Source organism: Megalobrama amblycephala, linkage group LG7 (assembly GCF_018812025.1).
Source record: "Megalobrama amblycephala isolate DHTTF-2021 linkage group LG7, ASM1881202v1, whole genome shotgun sequence".
In the NCBI taxonomy this organism is placed as follows: Eukaryota; Metazoa; Chordata; class Actinopteri; order Cypriniformes; family Xenocyprididae; genus Megalobrama; species Megalobrama amblycephala.
This window is the reverse complement of record NC_063050.1, coordinates 1,978,989-2,004,198: the sequence shown is the minus strand read 5'-3', so window position 1 is coordinate 2,004,198 and position 25,210 is coordinate 1,978,989. Positions and strand designations below refer to the sequence as shown.

The 25,210-nt window shown below is 41.4% G+C and overlaps 2 protein-coding genes across 3 annotated transcripts in view; both read right to left on the bottom strand.

Annotated features, from left to right (window-relative positions):
* LOC125271011 (stonustoxin subunit alpha-like) overlaps positions 1-8,520 on the bottom strand; it is a 46,598-nt gene extending 38,078 nt beyond the window's left edge. Inside the window, exon 1 of one of the 2 annotated variants that reach the window (XM_048194933.1) lies at positions 8,392-8,520. The gene's annotated coding sequence lies outside the window, so the exon portion shown is untranslated. The remainder of the gene's footprint in view (positions 1-8,391) is intronic. The other variant, XM_048194934.1, reaches the window with a different exon arrangement.
* A 1,884-nt stretch (positions 8,521-10,404) lies between these two features.
* LOC125271059 (ubiquitin carboxyl-terminal hydrolase 15-like) lies at positions 10,405-24,227 on the bottom strand. The gene is given in 21 exon segments (XM_048194997.1): positions 10,405-11,220; positions 11,314-11,402; positions 11,640-11,743; positions 11,817-11,966; positions 15,871-15,986; positions 16,067-16,137; positions 16,216-16,494; positions 16,592-16,704; positions 16,790-16,978; positions 17,048-17,142; positions 17,214-17,297; positions 17,369-17,593; positions 19,078-19,236; positions 19,749-19,760; positions 19,762-19,923; positions 20,999-21,146; positions 21,998-22,090; positions 22,218-22,276; positions 22,362-22,507; positions 23,278-23,404; positions 24,093-24,227. Coding segments are annotated over 21 exon segments (2,754 nt in total). The 5' UTR covers positions 24,213-24,227; the 3' UTR covers positions 10,405-11,007.
* Positions 24,228-25,210: the final 983 nt, after the last annotated feature.

The following is a 25,210-nucleotide window of genomic DNA, read 5'->3' as shown; positions in this document are numbered from 1 at the left end:
TTTTGAAATAAAAGGCAATTTTGAAATTGGACGAAAACTACTCATGTCAAATGGATCTAAGCTGGGTTTTTTTAATAACCGCGTGCTTAAAACTAACCGGAACACCACCAGATGACAAACTAATATTTATAATAGACAGAATACTTGGGCCAATTGAATCAAGTACCTGCTTAAACAGAGAAGAAGGAAGCACATCACCAGGAGACCTGGTGGGCTTCATATTAGCAGTTATATCCTTAAGCTGCTGCAAAGAAACAGGCATAAAACTGGTCAAATGGTTCTGAGGGGCAACAGAAACAATAAAATCATTACCAACAGATGAAATTAGAGATCTAATTCCATCAACCTTACCAATAAAAACTCTTCACACATGTCAGCAGAAGGAGTGAGTGCAGGAGTAGCAGTAGGATGAAGAACAGCATTTACAGTAGAGAAAAGTACTCTAGAATTATTACAGTTTCTGGAGATGATGATAGAGAAATTATTTGATCTAGCCAATTTAACAGCTCTTTGATACTCATTCAAACGGTTCTTCAAAATCTCATAAGAGACTTGTAATTTATCTTTAACCCATTTGCGTTCAGCCCTCCTACACTCCTGCCTAAGAGCACAGGTAGTACTGTTCAACCAGGGCTGCGATTTGACTTTTCTTCCCCTGACTTTGACAGGAGCCACAGCATCTAAAATCAAGATTCCTCTCAGCAAGAGACTGTATAATTGCTAACAGTCTTGTGAGAACATTTCGCCACCTCTGTCTTTCTTCCTCCAAAAGGGTCATCTGTCTCTGGTCTATGGTTTGACCTGCTGTAGACCGCGACTCTAATTCCCTCCACTTCTGCATGGTGCTTATATGCTCAGAACTGTTCTCATGGCTGCGCAGGATGGTGTAGATGTTCTTCCAGTCTTTTAATCCTCCTTTAATGAGCTTCATTACTTGGGTAGAGAAAAGTTTGCAGCTGTAGCAAAAGACTGCATCATTCACTTCTGAATATGACAACCATGATCTTTTGACTCTTTCACCATTAGGCATTTTTCTATAAAACAGACTGTGTGAAAAGGCTCGTCCATCTTTATTTTTTGGAAAAACATGACTTTCTCTGTCTTCTTCGCACTGCCTCTGCTCTGTAACTTTGCGAAATTGTGTCAGGCCACAAGGCTGGATCAACAGGTTGAGCTTTGGGTACTTTCCTTCCTATTTCAGCTTTTGTTGATGGTCCAGGTGTGGCATTGTCTCTTCCAGACTCAGTGACTTCCAGTCTCTCACTACTATTGCTTTCAACCTCATGGCTCCTCTCTGGCCCTTCACTGTGTTTGCTGACTTGTTCTACCTCATAAAAAAAACACACTCTGGCCCTACACTTTTTTGCGCTGTAGTTGCTCTTCATCAGAATCACTCTCTGGATCTTCACTTTCTTTTCCCTGTAGTTGTTCTTCCTCAAAATCACTCTCTGGATCTTCACTCTCTTTGCCCTTTTGATGCTCACTACTCTCTTGCTCATCTCTGTCTTTGCCCTGTATTTCTTCTGACTCACCACTGGTTTTTAAAAACCTCATCAGTGATCCTACAACAGGTAATGTTTAAAACAATGTCATTATATAAGCTGCATTTGGTTTTCTACACTGTACAAAATTATTTGCAGTTATTTACTATAAAGTTATTTTTTCCTCATTCATTAAAAATGGTAATTAAACCAGTACGTTTAAGATTATAATTGAATTAGAAATTACTCATATAGACACTATCATTATTTTTATATTAATCATATTATTTATAATTTTTTGGGGCACCAATTTGTTCAGTAATTTACAGTAACACACTAACTCACTATTTGGGATACTGAACAGTTTTGCCTATTGTACAAAGTAAAGGGGGGGTCATCTGTTAATCTATTCTTCAACTGTTCTTCAACTGTAACTGTGTGCCTATTCATATGCTTAAAACTGCATATCCTACTTATTTTCAATAAATATTGCAACAGTATGATTTGAAAACTAAAAAAAAATTAATTAATGATAGAGCAGTCATGTAAACATCAGCGTTTTATAAGAAATAGCCTACAGACAGTTGAGGTACTGTTCTGAAACATAATAAACAATGCTCTAGTACAGTGCGTTTGCTCTTAGACTGACAAACGTCTTTACATTTTCTTTAGTATTTTTTCCTAGTCAACTCCCGACTAGAGCTGGAAATCAATTCCAAAAAGAATCGATTCCTTGTTTCTGAGGCGTTAGGAATTGAGAGTTGATTCCAAAGTTTAAAATCGATTCCATCGAGGGGAATCGACTTCTCTTTAAATTCGCCTCTAAATCAGGGTGTGTCTCAATCAGCTCCCTAGTTCAGTAGTCAGGGCACTGATCAGGGAGTCGGCCACATTCACTTTCATGATATATTGATTCACGACCTAGGGAACTGATTGAGACGCAGGGATAGACTATAAAAAGCTTGAATTATCTAATAGTGACTGGAAGTCCGAGTCATTTCCGCGAACAGATTCTTTCTGACGGTTCGTGAACCCGTTCAAAAAAATGATTCAGCGGTTCTTTCACGTCATCACGTAAGGACGTCACTAGAACGTATTTCTGACAAAACTCCACATTAAATGCTTGGATTCAGTGTCAGAAGTGGATTCAAAGTCTGTCTACGGGTCTCGCGCTGTTTTGAACTCAGAATAACCGTCAAATGATCAATCCCAAAATGAACGCTGGCGCTGATCGTCAGAATAAGCTTAGTTTATTTTTACAATACATTACAATCACTCCAAAACAGATACCTGCATCACGAGCTGCACTTTCTTTTCATGCCTGCTTAGCCTTACGCTTAGCAGCCCCTGAAGGATGCGTTCGTTTCGGCGCCATCGCATCAGTTTGCAGAAAAGCTGGATTTTACTCATCATCGTACAATCTCTTCATTCATACATTCAGAGGGTGGGACTCATATTTAAACGGTGATATTAATTGGTTTCACTACAGGTGAGTGACAATTCTTTATATCCAATGGACAAAGCGCTTATATTTTGCTGCTCTCGATTGGTGCACTAGCGTATAGGGATGTTATGGAGGCCCTCCTCCAAGCCCGAGGCCCTAGGCAATAGCCTTCTCCGCCTATAGTTAGTGCCGGCCCTGGATCAGGGTATCAGCCACATTCACTTTCATGATATACTGATTCACGACCTAGGGAGCTAGGGAGCTGATTGAGACACAGGGATAGACTCGGTGCCGAGACGATCGCGGCACTGCTGCTTACGCGACGCTCCTGCCTGACGCTTTACGAGCTGCTCCTGCTGCCTGTGTGAATGCATCCGTTGGTTGACATGCACGCTGAAAAAAATATGCGCTACTCACGTGCCGCTTACGCTTGCAGTGTGAAACAGGCCTAACTCTGTGCCACCGCATCACTATAGATGTGTTAAAAATAATGAGAATATATATACATATATATCCGAGTCCTGATCGGGAGGTAACGTCCGATTCCGATCGAGTCTGAAACCATGTGATCGGGCCCGATTTCCGATCACGTGATCGGATCTGGACATCCCTAGAAATGAGTATTCCAAAGATACCTGGATGGTCTACTTTTTCCAGCTAGAATCCAAAGTGCAGATCCGTGCACACTTCTAACCACTAATATTGCCCATAACACATTGCGCTGTGGACGAGGATTCGATTAGAGTTACAAATACAAGTAAAAAATGTTAAAAAACTACAAATATGACAGATGTGCGAGACCGACGGTTAAGATAAAGGGGCTTGAGTGATTAATAATCAGTATCTAACCTGACGAAAAGATATTTATTAAATGTTATCCACATTATATTTCATCTGCAACAGCATTGTGAACTTTTATAACGATGCGTTTGGTCATTAACTTTTAAATGCATCATTATGCAAAGATGAGGAGAGTTATTGCATGAAAGACCCATGGCTGGCAGAACAACGTGCGAAACGGTAGGAAATTAAATTTAATTGAATGTGGAGGATTTTTAACTGTGACAAGATGATTGACAGGGTAATTTAAACAGTTACAGTTTTCGTAACTAAGCGACAGAACGTCCGTTAAAGACGCAATTATGACGAGGTAGTATGTCCCAAAGCTTGTCTACTCTTCTGCTACACACTCAAAAGTAAGTACTTTTTCTTTACAAAAACAGTACATACTTTTAGGACATAGTATAAGTAGGCGAATTGGGGCTAATCTTCACTGAACCGATTCGTTCAGAACACTGAATCATTGGAAACGGCTGACCGTAGCTGTGAGATGCGCTGCTTCTGCTTTGTTTATAACTATTTTATAACAGAACAAAAAGCAGTCAATATTGCACCTAAACGTGAGTTATTAATATTAACTACTTTATTGAACTGTTGTATGAAATTAGTGTCAACTTCAATCGAGGTGATATTCAGGAATTCAGCACTGTCGGTCGTGTGATGCTGTATCATATGTCATGAATAGCTAGCTATAAAAACCCCATATTGAATTTTTATTGCAACATGATAACTGAGCTCATTTGTTGTGTATTCTCCTCAAGAGGTTAGATGAGCCTCAACAGCACAATATCACCTCCAGTCAGTACAGTATTACACTCCACTATCAATCGCCACTTGAGCTAAATTAATCATTCTCGCGTTTTGGTTGTTATTGACATTTTAATCAAGCTACTTATCTGGTCAGGCAAGTAAAACTCCCTTTCACATCAAAAAATCCAGTTGTCCCTCAGTCCTGGACAAGTGTATGTCGAGCCCTGGTAAGCCCATGTGCCTCAGCCCCAGTTTAACCCCTTGACTGTGGAAAATCAAATGGGACTTCATACCTTTATAATGAAATAGAGATCGTGAGAAGAATCCAATCCGTGGCACTTGGGTAAAATATGAGTGCCAGAACTTTTTGTACATGAAATATTGATATATTATCCATTGTTTGCATCACATTTCTTCTGAATGATCTGCTCTCTGTCATCGTTCTTCAAGAAATAATGCAATCTGAGCAGCCTTTATGTTGTAAAACTGTATACGATCGTATCTAACAAACAAATGAGCCCGTGTCCAAAGTATATTTTTTCAAAACAGTGCAGCAGTTTTAGTTATAATATCCAAGCAGTGCTGTCAGATTTTGATATCCTCCTGCCATTGTCATTGCAGTAAATCTCACAAACAAAACTTTTAGCCAATGCACGATCCAACAACGTGTGTTCTGTGTCTCTTCCGCATGCATGCACATCTACACAGACACACATCAGTCTCGAATATTATGCAGCAAGCCATATTTTATAATTGTATAAAATAATCGAGCACAAATACGGCTGAGATGCCAAATTCAGCGGCAGCTGAGGTAACATGACGGCTCACAGACGGCAGCGCAATCTACCTGTCACTCAAGTGACCACGCCCTTAATTATGCAGAACTTTAAGGCTTAATATAATTTAAACGGATAAGTTATAAAAAAATTCACCCCCCTCAGAGTTGTCATGAAGGGCAAAATTAGCAGTATAGACCAAAACCACAATTTGAACCAGACTGTAAACATGTTTTTTTCTGCTGTAAACTTGGCCAATTTAACATGGGACTCAATGAGATTCTGCTCTCTTTTGGAGCCTGTCCCTAGCGGCCAGTCGATGAATCGCAGTTTAAGTCACTTCCGTACTAGCAGAGGCTAGCTAGACCCTCCCTCCTCCCCCTCCCCTCTGTGCTTCCTGAAACAGTCATGAACGCGCATTTAAAATGTAAGTAGCTTGCGTATTGACGCTGCTTGTCGGTTGCTGCGCCACACACAGTGATAAATGCATCACGGAGCAAAGAGGACACTGACAACACGTCGATAGACAAGACAGAGCAGGTTACTTATGATATTTAACAAAGTCCCAGCTTTCAAACTGTGTAGTTATTAAAGAAATTCAAATAATAAAAAACGTTTTGTGGCTCTTTAATGTGTCGTGACGTATTGCTGTAGCGCCTCAGCTCAAGAGGCTCGTAAACCGATCATCTCTTACTACTAGTTCATTTATAGCATCAAATAAACATGAATGAACATGAGAATCAATGTTGTTTCAAACGCGGAAAGATGTCAGTATACACATTTTTTCAAGTTTAACTCCACCGAGGTTAATCCTCTAACTCCTGTCTACTTTGTCGGACAAAATGGCGGATTACTTTTAGTCATTATTTGCGTCCCAAATGACGCACTACATGCACTTCTACACTATGTACTTGTGCACTATGCACTCATCCATGTAGTGTGTGAATTATATAAGGTTATTTTTTTTTCATTTAACAACGGAGTCCGATCCTCCCTTCCCCTCCATTACGTAATTAAAGCTGCGACAGTTGAGTGCACGAAGTGTCCAACATTCCACACTTACCCTGTGTCTCAATCAGCTCCCTAGGTCGTGAATCAGTACATAATGAAAGTGAATGTGGCTGATACCCTGATCAGTGCCCTGACTACTGAACTAGGGAGCTGATTGAGACACACGCTTAGTTTTTTCCCGTTAATTTAGTGCATCATCCGGGTATTTAAAGTGCACTTTTTCTTTTTGGAATTTTCTGTGTGAACGCACTACTCGCACTATTTATACTTAAAAACGTCATAGAATAGTGCACAAGTACGCCAATTGGGACGCACCTATTATTTGGGTAGCTCACATATTCTGAATGTCTTCGGCAGAATTCAAATGAGCCATTTTAATCTAGATTAAAAAAATTAATCTATGCCCACCACTAATTATAATGTAAGCCTAATAAAAAATTGATCTCACAAAGGTATTGTTTAGGGCTCCTTGCCATGAAAAATCTTAACCTCCTGGTATATAAAATCTGTGAGATTCATAAGCAATAAACATGTAATTTTGATGGTTTAACACGGTTTGTTGCTAATAATTGACTGTACAAAAACACATTATGGTTGTCCCAAACCATCATTGTAACTGCTCAGATTATATTATTGTAAAGAATTGAACTGTCCTGCAGGAGATTTTTTAAATGATTTCTTGGTAAAGACTGGTACAGTTAATACAGTAATGTGAAAAAATCTCAAGTAACCTAAAATGTGCTTAATTTAGTGACTGAATTGCTTGTTTTCAAACATATTATTTAATAAATCACTAAGTTACATCAAGGGTCAAATAAAATAGAAACGGCACATTGAAGTTAAATGTTACAATTGCATGATAAAACCATTTTTTTGTGTGTGTGTTTACGTTCATTGTACAGGTCTGATATAAAGAATGTTTTTGCTCAGGTGGCCAAAATATGCGCTCAACAGAGAAAAGTTTTGCTCAGCAAGAAATAAAATTAGAGGGAACATTGTTTAGGACGGTTTCTGCACAACATTTTATAAATGAGGCCCAGAGTCTCCAGCCTGAAACATTTTTTCCTCCTCGTGTCAATGTGCAGTATGAATGGGTGTGTCCTTAATCCATATTGAGTAAAAGTTTCCAGAGCTGATCAGGTTTACGGTGTTTCGATATGATATTGTTTATGGATATGAGAAGGTCAGAAGCTACTGCAGATGTGGTGTCATCTCTAGCGTCCTCTTCTATGCTGTGGATTCCTGAGGGAGCAGCATTGAGAAGAGGGACGCCACACGACTGTCATCAAGAGACCACCAGAACACTTTATGTGTGCAAAAACAAAACTAAAAGCTTACATTCACAACGAAATGGATCAAATTCATAAATCTTACACCATTTTAACATGATTCAAAATACATACATATTTTAGAGCTGATTATATTCTGAATCGTTCATAGACAACCAAACAAAATAATATAAGATACTATAGATTCTGACAAAATGATAATTACTGCAGTGCAGTCTAATTAAAAATATTTAATTATTCTGAATTAATTATGGGTTTGAAAAAAAAAAGTTATATATATATATATATATAATACTGCTAGAATATTGGAATATTTAATAAGACATGATAAACTAAATATTTTCCTACAAAAAAAGGTCTGAAATGCCATAAGGGACTCGAATCTGTCAATCTGTTCATTAAGAATCTTCTGAACGAACCATCACTAGAAGAATCAGATTTTCCAAAGCTACGCACAGAGATGAGGACGTTGAGATGAACCGATTCACTAGAATCAATCAGAAGCTACAACCGATTCAGAGAAATAAATCTGATATTCCAGCGCTATATATCATTCTTCTAAAGTCTAAACATGAAGGAAATCTTACAGCTCATTCAGTTAAACTGACGGATGAGGATTGTTTGTTGAGCAAATTTATGATTTCTTTCAGTCTTTTTGAGCGGAAATTCCCCAAACCGGAAATGCCTCCCATAATCAAACACACAGTCGGGCTCATCAGGAAAAACAGAGATTATCTAATACAGACACACACCACAACATCATGGAAGTTATTATGAGAGAAGGATATTACTGAACTCACCAGTAGTTAGGATGGAAACTGTTTTGGTTTTCGGTGGTCTGAAAATGGTGTCTTACCTGAAGATGAAGGCACACTTTCAAGCCGTTTCTCAATATGCGTACTTGTCTGTACTTGTGTTCTTGTGGAACGTCATCAGTCGCTGACTGTTCCAATCCAAAGTTCACATCTAGCCAAGTTCAAATCCCCGGATGTGTTCTTGATCCGCCCCTTTTATCGAGGATGCATCGAGAGGTGACTTGTGCAGACTTGAGACAGCCAGGTATCCCAGAATGCATCTCGCACTAACCAGCAAGTGTCAGTGGTAAAGGAGAAAACCCGCATAATTTAAACATATTACTGTTATTATGTCATGATATGTAGTTTTAAGAGTTTTTCAGGCGATCACCGGGCGCTCAGCGCTCATGTGCCCAGCCGAGAGCAGCCTTACCTCGGCGAGTCCTTCTGACGTTTGCCGCTGGCTCCGTTTTGGCTGAGGGCAACGTGACGTTTCATAACTTTATATATGGCTATTTAACTTTTGTATCATACTAAAGCGCTGATTTTGTACGCTTGACTGAATTGTTTGCTTTATTTCTTATTGTATATTCTTACCTTTTATAATGGCTATTATTGATCATTAAAACTGACATTTAACAAAAAGAGACAGGGCTGTGTTTTATGTTAAAGCCTATTTCATTTCATTACAGTGAAGTTAATCAGAGTATGCACAAATAGTATTACGTTTAATATTTTTGAAATGTATACGAAAAGAGGCAGGGTTGTTTAATATTTCGTTTTGTTATAAATATATGCAGACATTGCAGATAATCACTCGTTGCCTGAGACGATTAATATGTTTTTGTTTTTTAAAATAAAACGAAAAGAAGCAGAGTGGTGTTATAACACATTTCGTTTTATTGTTGCCTAAAATATACATACAGAGATAACTGGAGAAGCCAGAGCGAGCTGAGTGACGTTATCAAGTACTGCTGGTCCATTTGCAGAATCACCGGACTTGTGTTCTCCCGTCCCCCGCGAACTTGGTTTTGAGAAACGCCTTCAGTTTCGATTTCTTCTTCTTCTTCTTCTCTTGTTTATTGACGGAGTGAAAACAGCTTTTAGTTCATTACTGCCACCAACTGAACTGGACGAGAACTGAACTGTTTATGTCTCACACTCCTTCATAACTCATCTCATATATCATCATTCTAAAAAACGAAAGATCTGAATTATGAGAAAAAAGTCGTAAAAAAAACACCACCAACAACAACAAAAACATCTTTAAATTCTTTATAGGCTGTTTTTGAAGACGGCACGTTGCTGTATCACCACACGACTCATTTGTGAACTCAAGAACTCATTTATATTGATTAATGCTGTAATGACATCTGCACAGTTAAATCTGGAGCATGAATATTGTACAACATTTGTGATGTTTGTGTTCAGATCCTCCCGCACATCTTCTTCTTCTTCTTCTTCTTCTGGTGTTTTATTGTCATTATCAGTGCATTACAACCACAGACTGACATGAAGTGTGGAGCAGAACCAGATATTGTCCATTAACCCTTCGATATCCTCTGCCACTAATTAAGATTTAGAAGAAGAAATCTCTAACAATCATTACCTGAGTTATCTTGTAGAGTATCGACTAGTTTAAACTGCATTTGTGTGATATTTTCAGTCAGAATCCGTTTCTCACAGTATATCATGACATGATCCACTGCTGCTTCTTTAAATTATGTTTGCCCATTTTATAAAGTGTACTAAACAACACCAATGTGAGTAAATGATGATTTTTGGGTGAATTATCCCTTAAAAAGGTTAAAGCAAACAAGGGCGTGGTTCGATTCCTCCTATGAACGGTGATGAATGTGAGTCACGTCAATGAAACTCACACAATTATAAGCCAGCAGGTCATTCTGATTAATGTATATTATTATAACTCTCAAGCCCTGCGAGATCCCCTGCATTAGCAGCAGCTGTATAGAAATGTGTTCACAGGAAGTGCCTCTGATCAAGAAAGAGCAACACGACTCAAGACTTTATCAGTTTATTGAAGTCTGTATATAAATACACATGCACATTTCAAATGTAAACCAGTGAACTCGAGTGCAGCTACACCACATCCCCGTATCATGCAGGCACGTCCGACGATCCAGTCCTCCGACCAAAGCCACGTTCAGGTCATCTCCATATAAATAAATAGCTTTATCAAATGTGCACTCACAGAGTGAACTCTTATGTACAGTATTCATAGAGCCCAAGCCTGCCGTCGAAGGCGAGAACATTCATTAAACCAAAGGCAGAGCGGGAAACGCTGCTCCGTCAGGACACACGCGTCTGTGACGAGCTCGGATGAGTTACGGACAGGAGACGTGTGCGTCGGTCTGAGAGTATGATAAGGCTGAGGTGAAAGAAAACGTGTCAGACTCGCTCTCTCGACACACCAAACACACGAGCCGTCAGCGGTGGACACGTCTGTTTAGTGTTATTTACAGGATCAAACAAGCGTCCTCTAGATACTCTCACTCTTCATGCCAAACTAAAGCACGGGTGCTGCCATCCCACGCTCTTCCCGTCTGTACATTCGTGCCGCCGTCAGGTGCAGATATGGCTTTGGATGGGCGCGTCTCCTCCTCAGTTGGTGTTCATGGACACGTCGCGGTGGGGCCCGAGCTCCTCCTCCTGCTCGTTGTCGTTGAGATCCTCCTCCTCCTCCTCGCTCTGAGCCGCGGCGCCGTCGTCCCGCGGAGCGTCCGTCTCGTCCGGAGCCTCGCGGTCCAGAGCGAAGTAGCCCGTGCCTTTGACCGTGTCCTGCCGCTGGTAGAAGAGCACGTACGCCGCTTTGGACTGAACAGACACAGAGAGAACATCATTCAGAGAGATATGGACACTCACTGAAGGGCGCTGGAGACACCATCACTGTCACCGACAGGTTCTCACCACGATCTGCTCCTCGCCGGTTGGAGACACGCTGCTGTCGTCGAAGTTGTACCACTTGTGATCCTCCTTGTTCTGGGCGTAGGCGGTATCTGAAATCACCAACAGTGCAGTTTCTGCTCTGAATACTAAGAGAAACTGTTATTTCTATATATCAGAAGCTGTAGGAGCTCATAAATCATCTACAGTAAGGTGTGAAGAGACTGAAATCAGCCCGTTAGTGTCTAAACCTTTGACAGTGCTCGAGTATTACTGTCTCGTCGTCATTCTCGTGAGCTAACGGTCTCGTCACACCCTGAAGGTGAGGCAGATCAGCTCGGGATACTCACAGTGTCCTCCTCCCATGCCTCCGTAGTGGTTGGACACAGCGATGAGGTCGTAGCGGCAGGGCCCCGCGTTCGGGTTGATGAGGAACTCCGACATATCCAGATCCCTGAGGATCAACAGAGCAAGAGTGTTTACACACGGACACACACGCTTGTGTCTCGCTCGAGCTCGTGACGTACCGCAGCGGGAAGTCCACCAGCGAGTCCAGCTTGTCCCTCATGTAGCGGCTGTAGGAGAAGCGCTTGAGATGGACCACCAGCACCGGCGGCAGACACCACAGGTCCAGCTTCTTCGTGGCCTGCTGGTGCTGCTTGCAGTTGGGACAGTACCTGAAACACACAAACACAGACACACACACAGGTAGAAGACGTGACGAGAGAGGCATCATGGAGGCTCAGATCAGGTCTTTAGATGTCACGTGTGTTAGAAACATCATGATCTGTCATCATATGAAGACACACGTGTGTGGCACAGGCTTTTATTAGAGATCGTCAGTTTTACCAATATTTTTCCTCATATTTCAGCATTTTCCTATAATCGGGTATCAGTTTTGTAATATCAGATTCACTCATAAATGGCTCCATCTTGTGGCCGTTTTGAGAATTGCCCATAAAGACGGCCATTAAAGTAGTGTAATAGTAAAATAAGAGTCTTATCTAGAGAAAGCATCACTCATTTTCTAAAAAAAATAAACATTATATACTTTTTAACCACAAATGCTCGTCTTGAACTGCTCTGTGATGCTCCACGCATGACATAATCATGTTGGAAAGGTCACGGAAGTACCGATCCAGTGTTTACAAAGTGAACGTCAAAGACTAAGTCAAACAACCTTTACAAAAAAAGGGTTAGTTGGAGGAGAAAATGAGATGGAGTTTTTCGCCTTTCCAACATGATTACGTCATGCGTGGAGCATCACAGAGTAGTGCAAGACGAGCATTTGTGGTTAAAAAGTATTTTTTTAGTAAATGTCCGATGGTTTCTCTAGATAAGACTCTTATTCCTCGTCTGGGATCATGTAGAGCTCTTTGAAGCTGCACTGAAACTGACATTTGGACCTTCAACCCGTTGAACCCCAGTGAAGTCCACTATATGGAGAAAAATCCTGGAATGTTTTCCTCAAAAACCTTAATTTCTTTTCAACTGAAGAAAGAAAGACATGAACATCTTGGATGACATGGAGGAGAGTAAATTATCAGGACATTTTCATTCTGAACTGAACTAATCCTTTAAGCGCAGTACGAACTGACAGAGACATCTATGGACTTTGAAGGTAATCAGCTGACCTAGCTAGTTATTTTTAATGTCGATGTTTTATTGGATGTAAATATCTGGATGTTGTTGAGAAGAAAACTAAAGGGACACTGGTTATGCTCATCTTTGCTCATTCCTCGAGTAAAACGGCTCTTTATTTAATTAACCGGAAGTGATGCGATCTGTTCTACAGAAGTCAGTCTGAATGAAGCTCAGCTCACACAGAATTCAATGCAAACCAAGCAGCTTTCTGTTGGCCAACATGCTGTAATCACATGACCGGCTGGATCACATGACACTCCTGTTGTGTGGATTCATACTGGAATGACCGCAGTAATGGTAACCGCACCTTCACTTTTAGTGTTTGGAGGTTTCACCAAAGAGCTCACAACCCAAGAGCCGACACTCTGATACTGTTTGGGTAACAGCCACTAGATGGCGCTCCGGTAGCGCGGCCGCCATTATGGGGTGAAAATACTAACTGGACCATTGAATCCTTCACATCTTACACACCCAAAATCGGTGAATTTCACTGCCAAATCAGAAGCGCAGTAGAACAGTTTTTAAATGAAGTCACCAGTAAATTGTATGATCCTACAGTAAATGTTGTATTGTCTTATATGTTTTATTTTACCAGTTGTGGAGTCCAACCATTCATCCATCTGAGTTAGCCTACTTTATTGAGTATTTCCATTTTATGAAACTTTACACATTTATTAATAGTAAATGAATAATTAATACATTTAAGATCATCATGTTTGCAGCGAACAATATATTTCAGACCTAGTGGAGTAATAGTAATAATATCTAGATCTGAATTGAAATATATTGTACGTTTTAATGGATCACGCTACAAACATAATGATCTTATAATACATGATGCATTGCTGTGTCCGTTATCCCATAATTCACACTTTTGGACACTTTTGCTTTAACGGACATTAGACAACACTGCAAAATCAAGCTGTTATATTCATATATTTATTGTCCAACATTCCCAATTTTTCTGATGCATGTCCTTAACCCTCTGGAGTCTGAGGCTGATTTGGGGCCTGGAGAAGTTTTGACATGCCCTGACATTTGTGCTTTTTTCAGTTGTTCATAAACATATAAATGACAAAAGTGTCATTACACTGTATTCAGCACAAACTAGGCTACAATAATATGTGAGGAACATGTATGTACATGTTTGTGTTTTTGAAGGAATAATGTTTATGCGTGGTTATTGAAAAAACAAAAAACTTAAGTCACTGAAATAAGGCCAAAAAAAGTATATTAAATCTGTGTTCACAAGACTTCTGGGTATTGGAGGTTGTAGACTAGAGTTTTTGCTTCAGAATTATGTAAAAATTATGCTGCCTACTCCTTCATATAAAACAATATATTGATTTAGTTTTTGTAAGACACTTTTTGTCAAGAAACAGTATGCGTGGAGGCGTGAATCATCATGAATAATGGGTCATTTACACCTGAGAAGACAAAAGAATTGCATAGTAATGACCTGAAATGACTTGCATATTAATGAGGCCTTTCAGTCAGGTAGGCTGTGAAAAAAAACCTCTGTAATAATGTCTCAGCTCATCATAAACAGCAATACTGTGAAATATTATTACAATTTAAAATAATGGTATTCTATTATATTCTTTAAAATATAATGTATTTCTGTGATACAGTGATATTCCTCACTTGTAAGTCGCTTTGGATAAAAGCGTCTGCCAAATGAATAAATGTAAATGTAAATAAGTGTCTGAACAGTTATGTTACCTCTATGGCATTTCATATAGGCTTTTAGCTTAAAAGCATGCACATTTGGAGAAATATTGATGGATTCTTATATATTTATGTCAATTTTCTATACTGAGAAGTAATATTTATTGTCATCACTATGAGTGCTGGATACTGTTTTTTCAATTCATACTTGCAGCCGGAGGGCGCTCTGTACACCTTTAGGCCACAAATTCATATAAAGAAGAAAAGGAACTAGGAACTAACGGCATGTCTTCTAGAGATCGCTAACCATTGCTTTAACATCCAAATAAACACTTTTCAAGACAATAAATACACGATTGAGATGATGAATGCATGTATTGCCTCTGAATTTGCGTCTGAATAGCGCTGGCTCCGTGGGCGTGGCCGCATTAGTGGATAATGAGCTGAATCACTGACTTCTGACATGTCTCTCTTTTCATACAGATTACATAAACACAGAATTTTTGTTTTCGATTTGACTTGCACGATTTAAAACCTGACATTTCAACGTTTCTTTAGACACAAGTCTAATTTTTCTGTGATTAGTATTCACTAAGTTACAGTTCATTTTCTGAGAACTATCAGATTGGACTTCGTTCAGAGGGAGAGGAGAAATCACGCATCATGTTAGTTTTCTTTATTTTACAAAGAGCACAACATTGTGTTTTTACTCTGAGTGTACACAAATAAAAGAAGACATTCTATAGTTTCAATTGATATATTACTTATGTCTCTATGACAAGAAATGACGGAGTATTTTAAGTCTGTTTTGCTGCAATGTGAAAAAAATCCTGCAAAATGTGCCGGCGCGTTTTCAGACCTCAGGGAGTTAATTTAATTTCATATGTCGGTATTAATTCAGTGTTTATAAGCCTTTTAAAGAATTTTAACCCAAACTGACTGGGTTTCTAGAGAGCAAAGGTTTTGTGAAAAAAGTGGAAGACTTAAACACAAAGTGTGTAAAATAAACTGTATAAAGGATTTGATGATCACTAGTGATAGTATTTTATTCTGTGTTGTTGGATTTCAGCTTTAATGTACATTTTGTTTTATCAAAGCAGCTGATATTGCCATAGAAACTAGTGACTGACACTCGCTTTCACCCCAGAATGGCAGAAACTGGATCATGACATTGAGTGTCGCTTCTTGTCAGTGTGTATTCTTCGTTTCACTCTGCTCTGTTTATTAGTGTCTCAAGCGATGTTAAGATGAGAAACAGCTGAGCCTCACCACGGGTCATCTGCTCCCAGCTTCTCTTTGGTGGTGAAGAGCTCAATGCAGTCCTTCAGCTTGTAGAAGCTCTTCTTCTGGGGCTTATACTCCATACTCTCGTGCTTCTCGAAGTCCTGCGGAGGAAACGGTCAAGGATTCACGAGCGTCTCATGACACCAATGACTTCTGACAGGAAACATGAGAGATGACGTACCTCCGCCGCCGATTCATTGAAGTGCTTCCTCTTCATTTCTGGCTCCCAGTCCAAGGAGAGATAGCATCTATCTGCAGGAGAACAAGGCAGACATGTCAGCTCACGGTCAAATCACACGCTCTCTACAACAACAACAACACGGCTCCCACCGCTGAGTCTGGTGTGGTCCTCGTCGAAGCGGATCTGCCGCGCCTCTCCCTTGATGAAGTTGGCGTCAGTCTTCCCCATGTTGTTGAACTGGAATGTGAAGAGGCGCTTCTTCTGGCCGTTGAGCGTCGGGCCTTTGCTGCAGTTCTCCGGCAGGACGCCGTTCTCCAGCTCGTTGTCCCCGCCGCCCACCGAGTCCTCCGACTGGCTGTTGTCGTTCTCCGAGGGCAGCTCCTGGTCCTGGCTGGACTCGTCGTCCGGCTCGTCCGTCTCCATCTCACCTGTGGGACGAGCCAGGCTTCAGTACCTCTTAAACATGTCGACACACGGCGGGCGGCGCAGGTTCGTTAGTGAGAACGTGTCAAACAGCATGCTTACTAGGCGACCCCTCCTCCATTATACCATTGGTGGCGCTGCCGTTGATGGAGTGATGTTTGGGCGAGAGCGTCTCCTCCGACTCCTCGTCCTCAGCGGCCGGCCGGACGAAGCGACTGAAACGAGACAAACTCTCAACCTGATGACAAACAAACATCACGTCAGACCAAGGCTTGTGTGATTGTGGGCGGCCGTACGCACCAGAGGCGCAGCAGGAGCAGGTTGTAGAGCTTGTCCTCGCTGATGGTGCGCGGCACGCTGAGCAGGAAGGGCTGGCCGAACAGCGGCGTGCTGGTGTGGTTGAAGCCCGACTGCTTGTATTTCTCCCGCAGATGAACGGGAATCACCACGTGATCCGTGTCCTCCTGCCGGCCGACGGCCAGCTCGAACCTGCTCCACACGGACACGGATATCAGAAACACGCACTGACCTCTCAGTGACCTCAGTGATGACACTCACACATAGATGTCGTCCCGCTCCATGATGCTGCTCAGGTTCTCGTTGGCGGCGAAGATCCGGTGAAAGCGGTGGTTGTAAATGTCCGTGACGATCATCTGGACGGGAGAGAAACACAGTGAGTGAGGTGAAGAAGATGAAATACCTTCTTCATGCCGACGGCGGTTACCTTCTGAGCCGGGACGCCCGACAGTGCCGAGAGCGACGCGCACAGGTCCGAGATGCAGCCCACCTTAGGCACCGTCAGTTTGTACTGGAACACAAACATCAGTCACATGTGTAACACGGCTCACGCAGCGCTGCAGAAGATCCTGACGGACGTACCTGCGTGGGTTTGGCCAGAGGGTCCAGCCACACCAGATACACCTCCAGCGTCCGCTCCTTCTTCATGGGCAGAGGAAGCGTCAGGTAGCAGAAGGGGTCGAAGGTCACCGAGATCTTGGCGCACACGGGACAGACCAGCGTGGACTTGAAGAGGCCGTGGAAGATGTCCACGATGATGGAGTCGTTCCTCTTGATGTGGTTCTCCCAGGCTTCTTCTGCAACCACCTGCAGGAGATCACAGGTCACATGTCACCGGCGCACCTCATCACTCAACTTTACATTTACTGTGTTTGAAATCCATATAGTAAATATGACTGCGTGTTTCCTCTTTAATTTCACTTTCTTCTGCAGTGACAAATGATTTTATCTTCTTTCACTGGAAAAATGTTTTTAATCCACAATTTAAGATGAGTGGCCTTAAAGCTAATGTTTAGCATTTGGCCTTCATTTCGCTGATTCTGAACTCCATAAACTCAAACGGTCGTTTATGAGAGAAAGCTTAATTTAAGACATCGACCACAATGATTAATTTAGACTTTTATAATCAGATTTTACTAAATCATTATTAACCTTATTAACACTGCAAAAAATGCTGTTCTTACTTAGAGTTTTTGTCTTGTTTCTAGTCAAAATATCTAAAAGTTCTTGAATCAAGAAGCATTTTCTTGACAAGTAAAAATCTTTTCTTGTTTTCAGGTTTAGTCAAAATTGAGTGAGTTTTTCCTTAAAACAAGCAAAATAATCTTAATCCAAACTGAAAACAAGATTATATCGCATATTTTTTATTTGATATAAGATTATTTCGCTTGTTTTAAGGAACAATAAGTCAAAATTAAGTGAGTTTTTCCTTAAAACAAGCAAAATAATCTTAATCCAAACTGAAAACAAGATTATATAGTTTATTTTTGGTTTGAAATAAGATTATTTTACTTGTTTTAAGGAAAAACTCACTCAATTCTGATTTATTTCTCCTGAAAACAAGCAAAATAATCTTAATCCAAACTGAAAACAAGATTATATAGTTTATTTTTGGTTTGAAATAAGATTATTTTACTTGTTTTAAGGAAAAACTCACTCAATTCTGACTTATTTCTCCTGAAAACAAGCAAAATAATCTTAATCCAAACTGAAAACAAGATTATATAGTTTATTTTTGGTTTGAAATAAGATTATTTTACTTGTTTTAAGGAAAAACTCACTCAATTCTGACTTATTTCTCCTGAAAACAAGCAAAATAATCTTAATCCAAACTGAAAACAAGATTATATAGTTTATTTTTGGATTGAAATAAGATTATTTTGCTTGTTTTCAGGAAAAACTCACTCAATTTTGACTTATTTTTTCTGAAAACAAGAAAATAATTTTTACTTGTCAAGAAAATGCTTCTTGATTCAAGAACTGTAAGATATTTTGACTAGAAACAAGAAAAAAAACATATTTTGCAGTGTGGTGGCATATTAGAGAACGATATGTTCCATATTTCTCACAATATGTTCATATTTCTGCTTGATGAAACGGGAATATTCAGAATGATATTATAATGATATTATATTGAGAATGAGTTGATAACTGCACTTCAGATGTGCTTCTGTTCATCAGTGCTCTAATATCTGCTTCATGAAGGGACAGTGAAAGCGTGTTCTTGCCGTATCCGTGTGTGAGCTCAGGCGTTAGTTAGCGTCTGGCTCGTGTCGTGTGTGATGATGGACCTTGTCGGGTCGGCCGTCGGCGTCCTTCAGCTGGATGTAGGGCTTCTTCCGGATGCGGTTCAGGTCCTCGTGAAGGCCGTCGAGCAGGAAGGCCAGCAGCTCGTGAGAGTCCTGCTGCTGGTATCCCGAGAACTGAGGCGCGAACCGGCCCACCTGAGTCTGAAAACACAAACACAGACACCGAGAGATCCAACCAAACGTTTAACAAACATTCAGCAGCCCAACAATGGAGGTGGGAAAGAGGAAAATGGAAATGGCTGAAAAATGTCAGTGATAGTGTTGCATTAAATACAGGTGTCAATATCTGCAAGTACCAAAAATAAGATGAATCATTATTCTCTGGATAATTAAGTAAGATTATCCATGCACATGTGTTCAATATATAACTGAACTGAACTGTCTTCTTCACAGCAGAACTTGTCTCATATTAGATGAAGTTATCGCACAGATTACAGTACTGAATTCAGTTCTCTTTCGCCTCTTCTTCTAGAGTTGGTTAAAATCGCTTGAATATGTAAACTGACAAGACAAAACGTGCAAATGTTTCACTCTACAATCAACCCGTGAATGTCATGCGTGTCGAAGCATGGGGCCTGGTCCGTACGGATCATGGATCAGCTGGTTAACCCCTACCATCTGTGTCTGTGGATGTCAGAACATCTCATCTTTACCTTGAAGGGTCTTAGGCGTGACGTAGCTGTATTTCCCCGACCACAGCTGCTTGATGAGCTCGGCGTAGGCCTTGGCGATCTCTCCCTTCATTCCCAGAGGATTGTCCTCGTTCAGCTCCTCCTGGTACTTGTCCTTCAGGAAGAACTCGGTCAGAGGAGGGACGTTACTCAGGCACTGCGACAAAATCAACAATGGACACTAGGGCTGGGTATTGACACAATTTTCAGAATTCAATTCGATTAATAATCACATGCTTTTGATTCGATTCGATTTGATTATTTTGGATGTAGTATTTCAGTTCCAGTACATGGCAAAAAAAAATCTCAACTAATGTTGTAAACTACACATGAGAGTCAGCTGGTGCTACTATAATAATACTGAAGGTTAAATTAACTTATTTATATACAAACACTTAAAATACACTCAATGATGTTTTTATTATGAATAAAGTTTAGAAATACTTGTTTTTTTGAAATGCAAACATTTAAATCGCGGCTGTCGTAACTGATTTATTCAAACATGCATTAAATATTGAAGAACATTATAATGAATATGTAACGGTGCATAGCTATATTTATCAGAATGCTGCTCTCTAGAGTTCACTTTTCTAGCTGACTAATGAGTTTATGGTTACTGAATATGTTTTTCTGAGGTAAATGTGACGTCACGTGACATTGAAGCTGTTTTATTGACGTCTTTCCGAGGTTGAAGCACTGATTGAGTGATTACACGAGACATGATACGGATTTCAGTAAGTTGTACTGTATATTTTAACATACCTTCAGATGTTCATGTTTATTTCGCTGTAACTGGTATTAAAGCGGAGGAGAGGATGATCACATGCTTCTCTTTAACTGAGGCGCTAAAGCGATCTGTCACGCCACATTAAACAGCGCCAAAACGGTGTTTATTTTTTGAATCTCATAATAAGATGGACGTCATTTGAAATCTGAGACTTTGTTTCATATCAAAAGTAACAAAGATTATTGTGATTTATTGGATGGGAGGAGCTACATATTCTGCTCAACTGAAAACAGACTAGACTAATCGATTCTTGGGATTTAAGAATCGATATCGGTTCGTAAAAATGAGAATCGATTAAAATCGAGAAATCAATATTTTTTACCCAGCACTTATGGACACTGAAGCACAGCTGGATTCTGTCGAAATACGTGCTCAGGCTGTCTTTAAATCAGTCATCTGACACGGATTATAACCGGAAGGACATGAGGAGGTCAGGCAGGGTCACCTGTGTGGCCGAGTTCATGAAGCAGGTGTTTCCCAGGTTGGAGAGGCCGCAGAGGCCAGCCTTCTCGGAGCGCCGGCCCTGATCCGAGTACTCGTAGCTGCTGCTGTACGGAGGGTAGGACGGCAGGCCGTAGCTGGAGTTCTTCAGGCTGTGGACACACGCAGACGGTTGAACACGGACAGAGACCCGACACGGCTACAGCAGCAGGTGACAGCAGATGATCAGGATCATGCAGCTCAAAACATGCAGGGAAAGCAGAAGAGAGACGCCTCGCTGTCCGCTCCCTGACGGATATTACACATCACAACAAGAGTGTCGTCTGGATTCACTTCACCAACGCCGACAGATTAATGACATTAACACTACATCATGGGTCTGACATTAAGAACAAGCACACCAACTGAAGAGGAAGGCCACGCCTTATATAAACTACCCTGATTTAGTGTCATGGTCCCTCCAAGAGATCAAAAGAGTGACCGGAGAGTAGGATCAGTATGATCACAATCTGATGATGTAAAACACGAGCATGTCTGGATCCAAACGAGCCCACACTCAACACAACATTACACCAAAGAGTCTCTGCGAGAACTGGAGCAGAGCTGGAAGTGGAGGTTCCCACATGATAATGACCCAAAAGATGCAAGAAATTCAGTGCAGAAGAGAGAAATGGAGAAAACTGGAAGGTATCCCATGACACTGGAACTGATTCATTAGCCTAACCCAGGTAATGTCAGTCCTGAAGAGCCACTGTCCAGCAGAGTTCATCTCCAACCCTGAGGAAACCTCACCTGCCTGTAGCTTTAGTGATCCTGAAGAGCTGGAGTATCTTCAGGTGTGTCCGATTAGGGTTGGAGGTGAACTCTGCAGGAGCGACGTTGCCTAGCCATTCACAACCCCTCCCCAAGCCACGCCCACCATTAACCCCTCCCGAGCCCCACTCACTCATAAGCCCCTCCTCTGAGTCCCACCCACTCATAAGCCCCGCCCCCACAGGCTTACTTGCGGCCGCTGAAGCTGCTGTTATGATTGTTTGTGAGAGATGAAGGGCAGATCTTTGGTAAAGCAGAGAGAGAGGAAGCACCAGATGACCTTCAAAAGACAAGAAGAGCATGAGTTACAGGAAATGACGCAACCCTCGGGAAGAGATCAAGCAAACAAGCCAGTGTCAAAGCATCTGATGATCCGTGTGACGATCCGTACGTCCCAGCGACTCACTTGAGCGCCAGAAGAGCCGCGAGGCCACGAGCCGTCTTCATTCTTCTGTTCGATCACTAGCACCTGCGGACAGAAGACACGCTCAAAGCACACATTTCACCCCTGAACTCTGTGGTGACTGGACTATGAGCAGGTGACAGCGCCTCACCTGTCCCTGATAGAGCCCGGCGTCCTGAATGGTGCTGTCCGGCTTGTTGAGCGGCTCGAACGTGTTGCTCATGTACTTGTTCCACAGTCGCGTCTCCTTCTCGTCGGGAATACTGAACAGCTTCCGCATCTCTCGCTCGATGGTGTCTGTCGGGACAGAGGAGCAAAGATCTCAATCAGAGACGACAGGTTAGTTCATTCATTCACAATAAAAGCCTAAATTCAGTCTGTTCATCATATAAAGTGAGCGTGTCTCTTCAGAAGAGCTGGACTAAACCACTCGATTCACATGGATCTCTTCATGAAGCGTTTTATTAGTGTCAGTGGAGGGACAGAAATCTCTCAGATATCATCAAAAATATCTTATTTTGTGTTCTGAAGATGAGCGAAAGTCTTACGGGTGTGGAACGACATGAGGGTGACATAAACTTACATTTCTGAAACTATACCTTAAAAAACAGACAATATTGTGTCTAAAATATAACACAATGTTAACTTGTTATTTCTTGAACTGGTGTATGGAATCACATTTGCACTTGTGTTATTCGGGACAGAAACATCACTCGTGCATTATATCATGCTATAAATATAACAATTTTTGCCCTGAAATCTTGAATTTTAGAGTAATTCTAACTGTATTCCACAGGTTTCATCACACAGAGAGTTGTTGACCTGCTTCACATTCGTCATCAATCAGCTGAATGAAACCAGATCAGTGTCTGACACACACATCTGAACTGAAACATGTTTCCATATTCAATGAATGAACAACAGTAGCTTCAGATTAAACTAACTAGATGATAAATGACTTGAAGATAAAGTGTAAAGATAAAGATAAAGTTGATAGTGACTGACTGAAACCAGACGCTGTGTCAGTGGATCAGATGATGGACAGGATCTCAGACTGTGTTCAGTACCTATAGTGTCTGCTTTGCTGAAGCGTCTGGTGACCATGTTGTCCATGTTTCCGTCTTCACACAGCTTGAGCTCGGTGAGGTAGACTTCCACCTTACAGTGTTTGACGAACATGCCCTGCTCCACCACCTGAGGAACACACACACACACACACACACACACACACGAGAGACAATCAGCATCACATGACAGGTTCGACTGCACTGCTGATATGATCAGATTGATCTGAACAATGACTCTATCATCTTCATCATATGTTCCTGTTCATCACTGTGAAGCTGCTCTGAATCTAAGCCTGTAGAAATAAAGCGGACTCGAGTCCTCAGATCATGTGACGTCTCTGCGTGTCACACTGATAAACATGATGTTCTTCCTCAGGGTTTTTCCAGCACAAATATCTAAACATTCTTTAAATCTGGACACATCAAAACCTTCAAAATGAAGTGAGTTTGTGCTTAAAACAAGAACAAATATCTGCCCATCAGAAAAACAAACTTAATTCAAAGAGAAAACAAGATTTTTCTGGTCTCCACTGACAGATATTTGTTCAGACTCAATCATTTTGATGCATTGAGCTCAAGTTCAGATGTTTGTACTGGAACTCATGATGAAGAACATCAGAAAAGAGCGATAAATCAGAGGTTTTTGTCAGACGTCAGCGTGTTGTTGGTACAGGCGAGCCGGAGGAACGTCTATTTTAGCAGCAGCTGAAGCTCAACAGCTGAAGGATTCCAGACTATTTATTTCGCGCGGCCTGAAACGCGGCAGGAAAACCCCACGCTCGTCTCTCTGTCCGGACGCCCGCTCCTTCCTTCACCCAGAGTCCTCCCTCTCCGCCCTCGGCCGGCGCGACCTTCCCTGGACCCGCGCGAACCTCGTCCCAAAGCCCAGAAGAGAGAGGAAGCAGTGTCCGAACCTGCTGCATGCTGGAGTCCATGTGTCCGGCAGTCGGTCATGTGCTGCTCCGGTCAGCACAGGAATAGCTCAGAGCCACCCGACACCCTCAGCACACACACACACACACACACACACAGAGAGAGGGGGGCGGTGGACGAGCCGGTCTGATCTGAACCAGAGCAGAAGAGTCAAACTGATCACAGTCCAGCCGCATGAACTGTTCTTCTCCTCTCTTCACTGACACACACTTCACATTCATTCCCATTCACCAGCGTGTGATTATATTCAGTATCCGTTCATTCAGACACACATCAGGTGCAGCACAAAGACACTTCTCTCAGCTAACACAGAAACTATGAGAGAGTCAGGTGATGCTAACGTTACTGTGATACTGAAGGTTCAAATGAAAGGATTCTCAATCTGTGTATCACCAGCACACAAATGCTAAGACATGCCGTATTTGTTAAAAACTGAGCAACACATACAAGGACAATAAAAGAGGGCCAACAACAGAGCCCTGAGGAACCCCACAAGAGACAGGCGCTGTTGTTGAAACACACTTACGAATGATCTATTCAACAGACTTGAACCACTCTAAAACCGTCCCACCAAATCCAAATCAAATGGGAGAACCGCCTTATAAGAATCACATGGTCTATTGTGTCAAATGCTGCGTTCAAGTCCAGTAGAATCAGAGCTGCAGCGTTACCTCTGATTATAAGAAGGTCATTAACTCTCTTAAGAGTGAGACTCTTAATTATCCAGGACTTAAAAATGACATTAGCTGTGAATAAACCACCTTCTCTAAAATCTTTGATAAGCGTGGTAGTTTTGAGATGATAATCAGTCCCTCCAGAATTTCGCGGGACTTTTTTCTGATTTCTGCGGCCTAAAATGACTGATTTTGCTGCGGCATTTCTCAAAATTTGCGGCAATATTTGCAGCATTTCTTGTGTAATTTTTTTTTTTGTGAAAATACACCAGAATCAATATTCTTCTAACATTTTTATTACTTTTCTGAGCTCAAGAACCACTGGG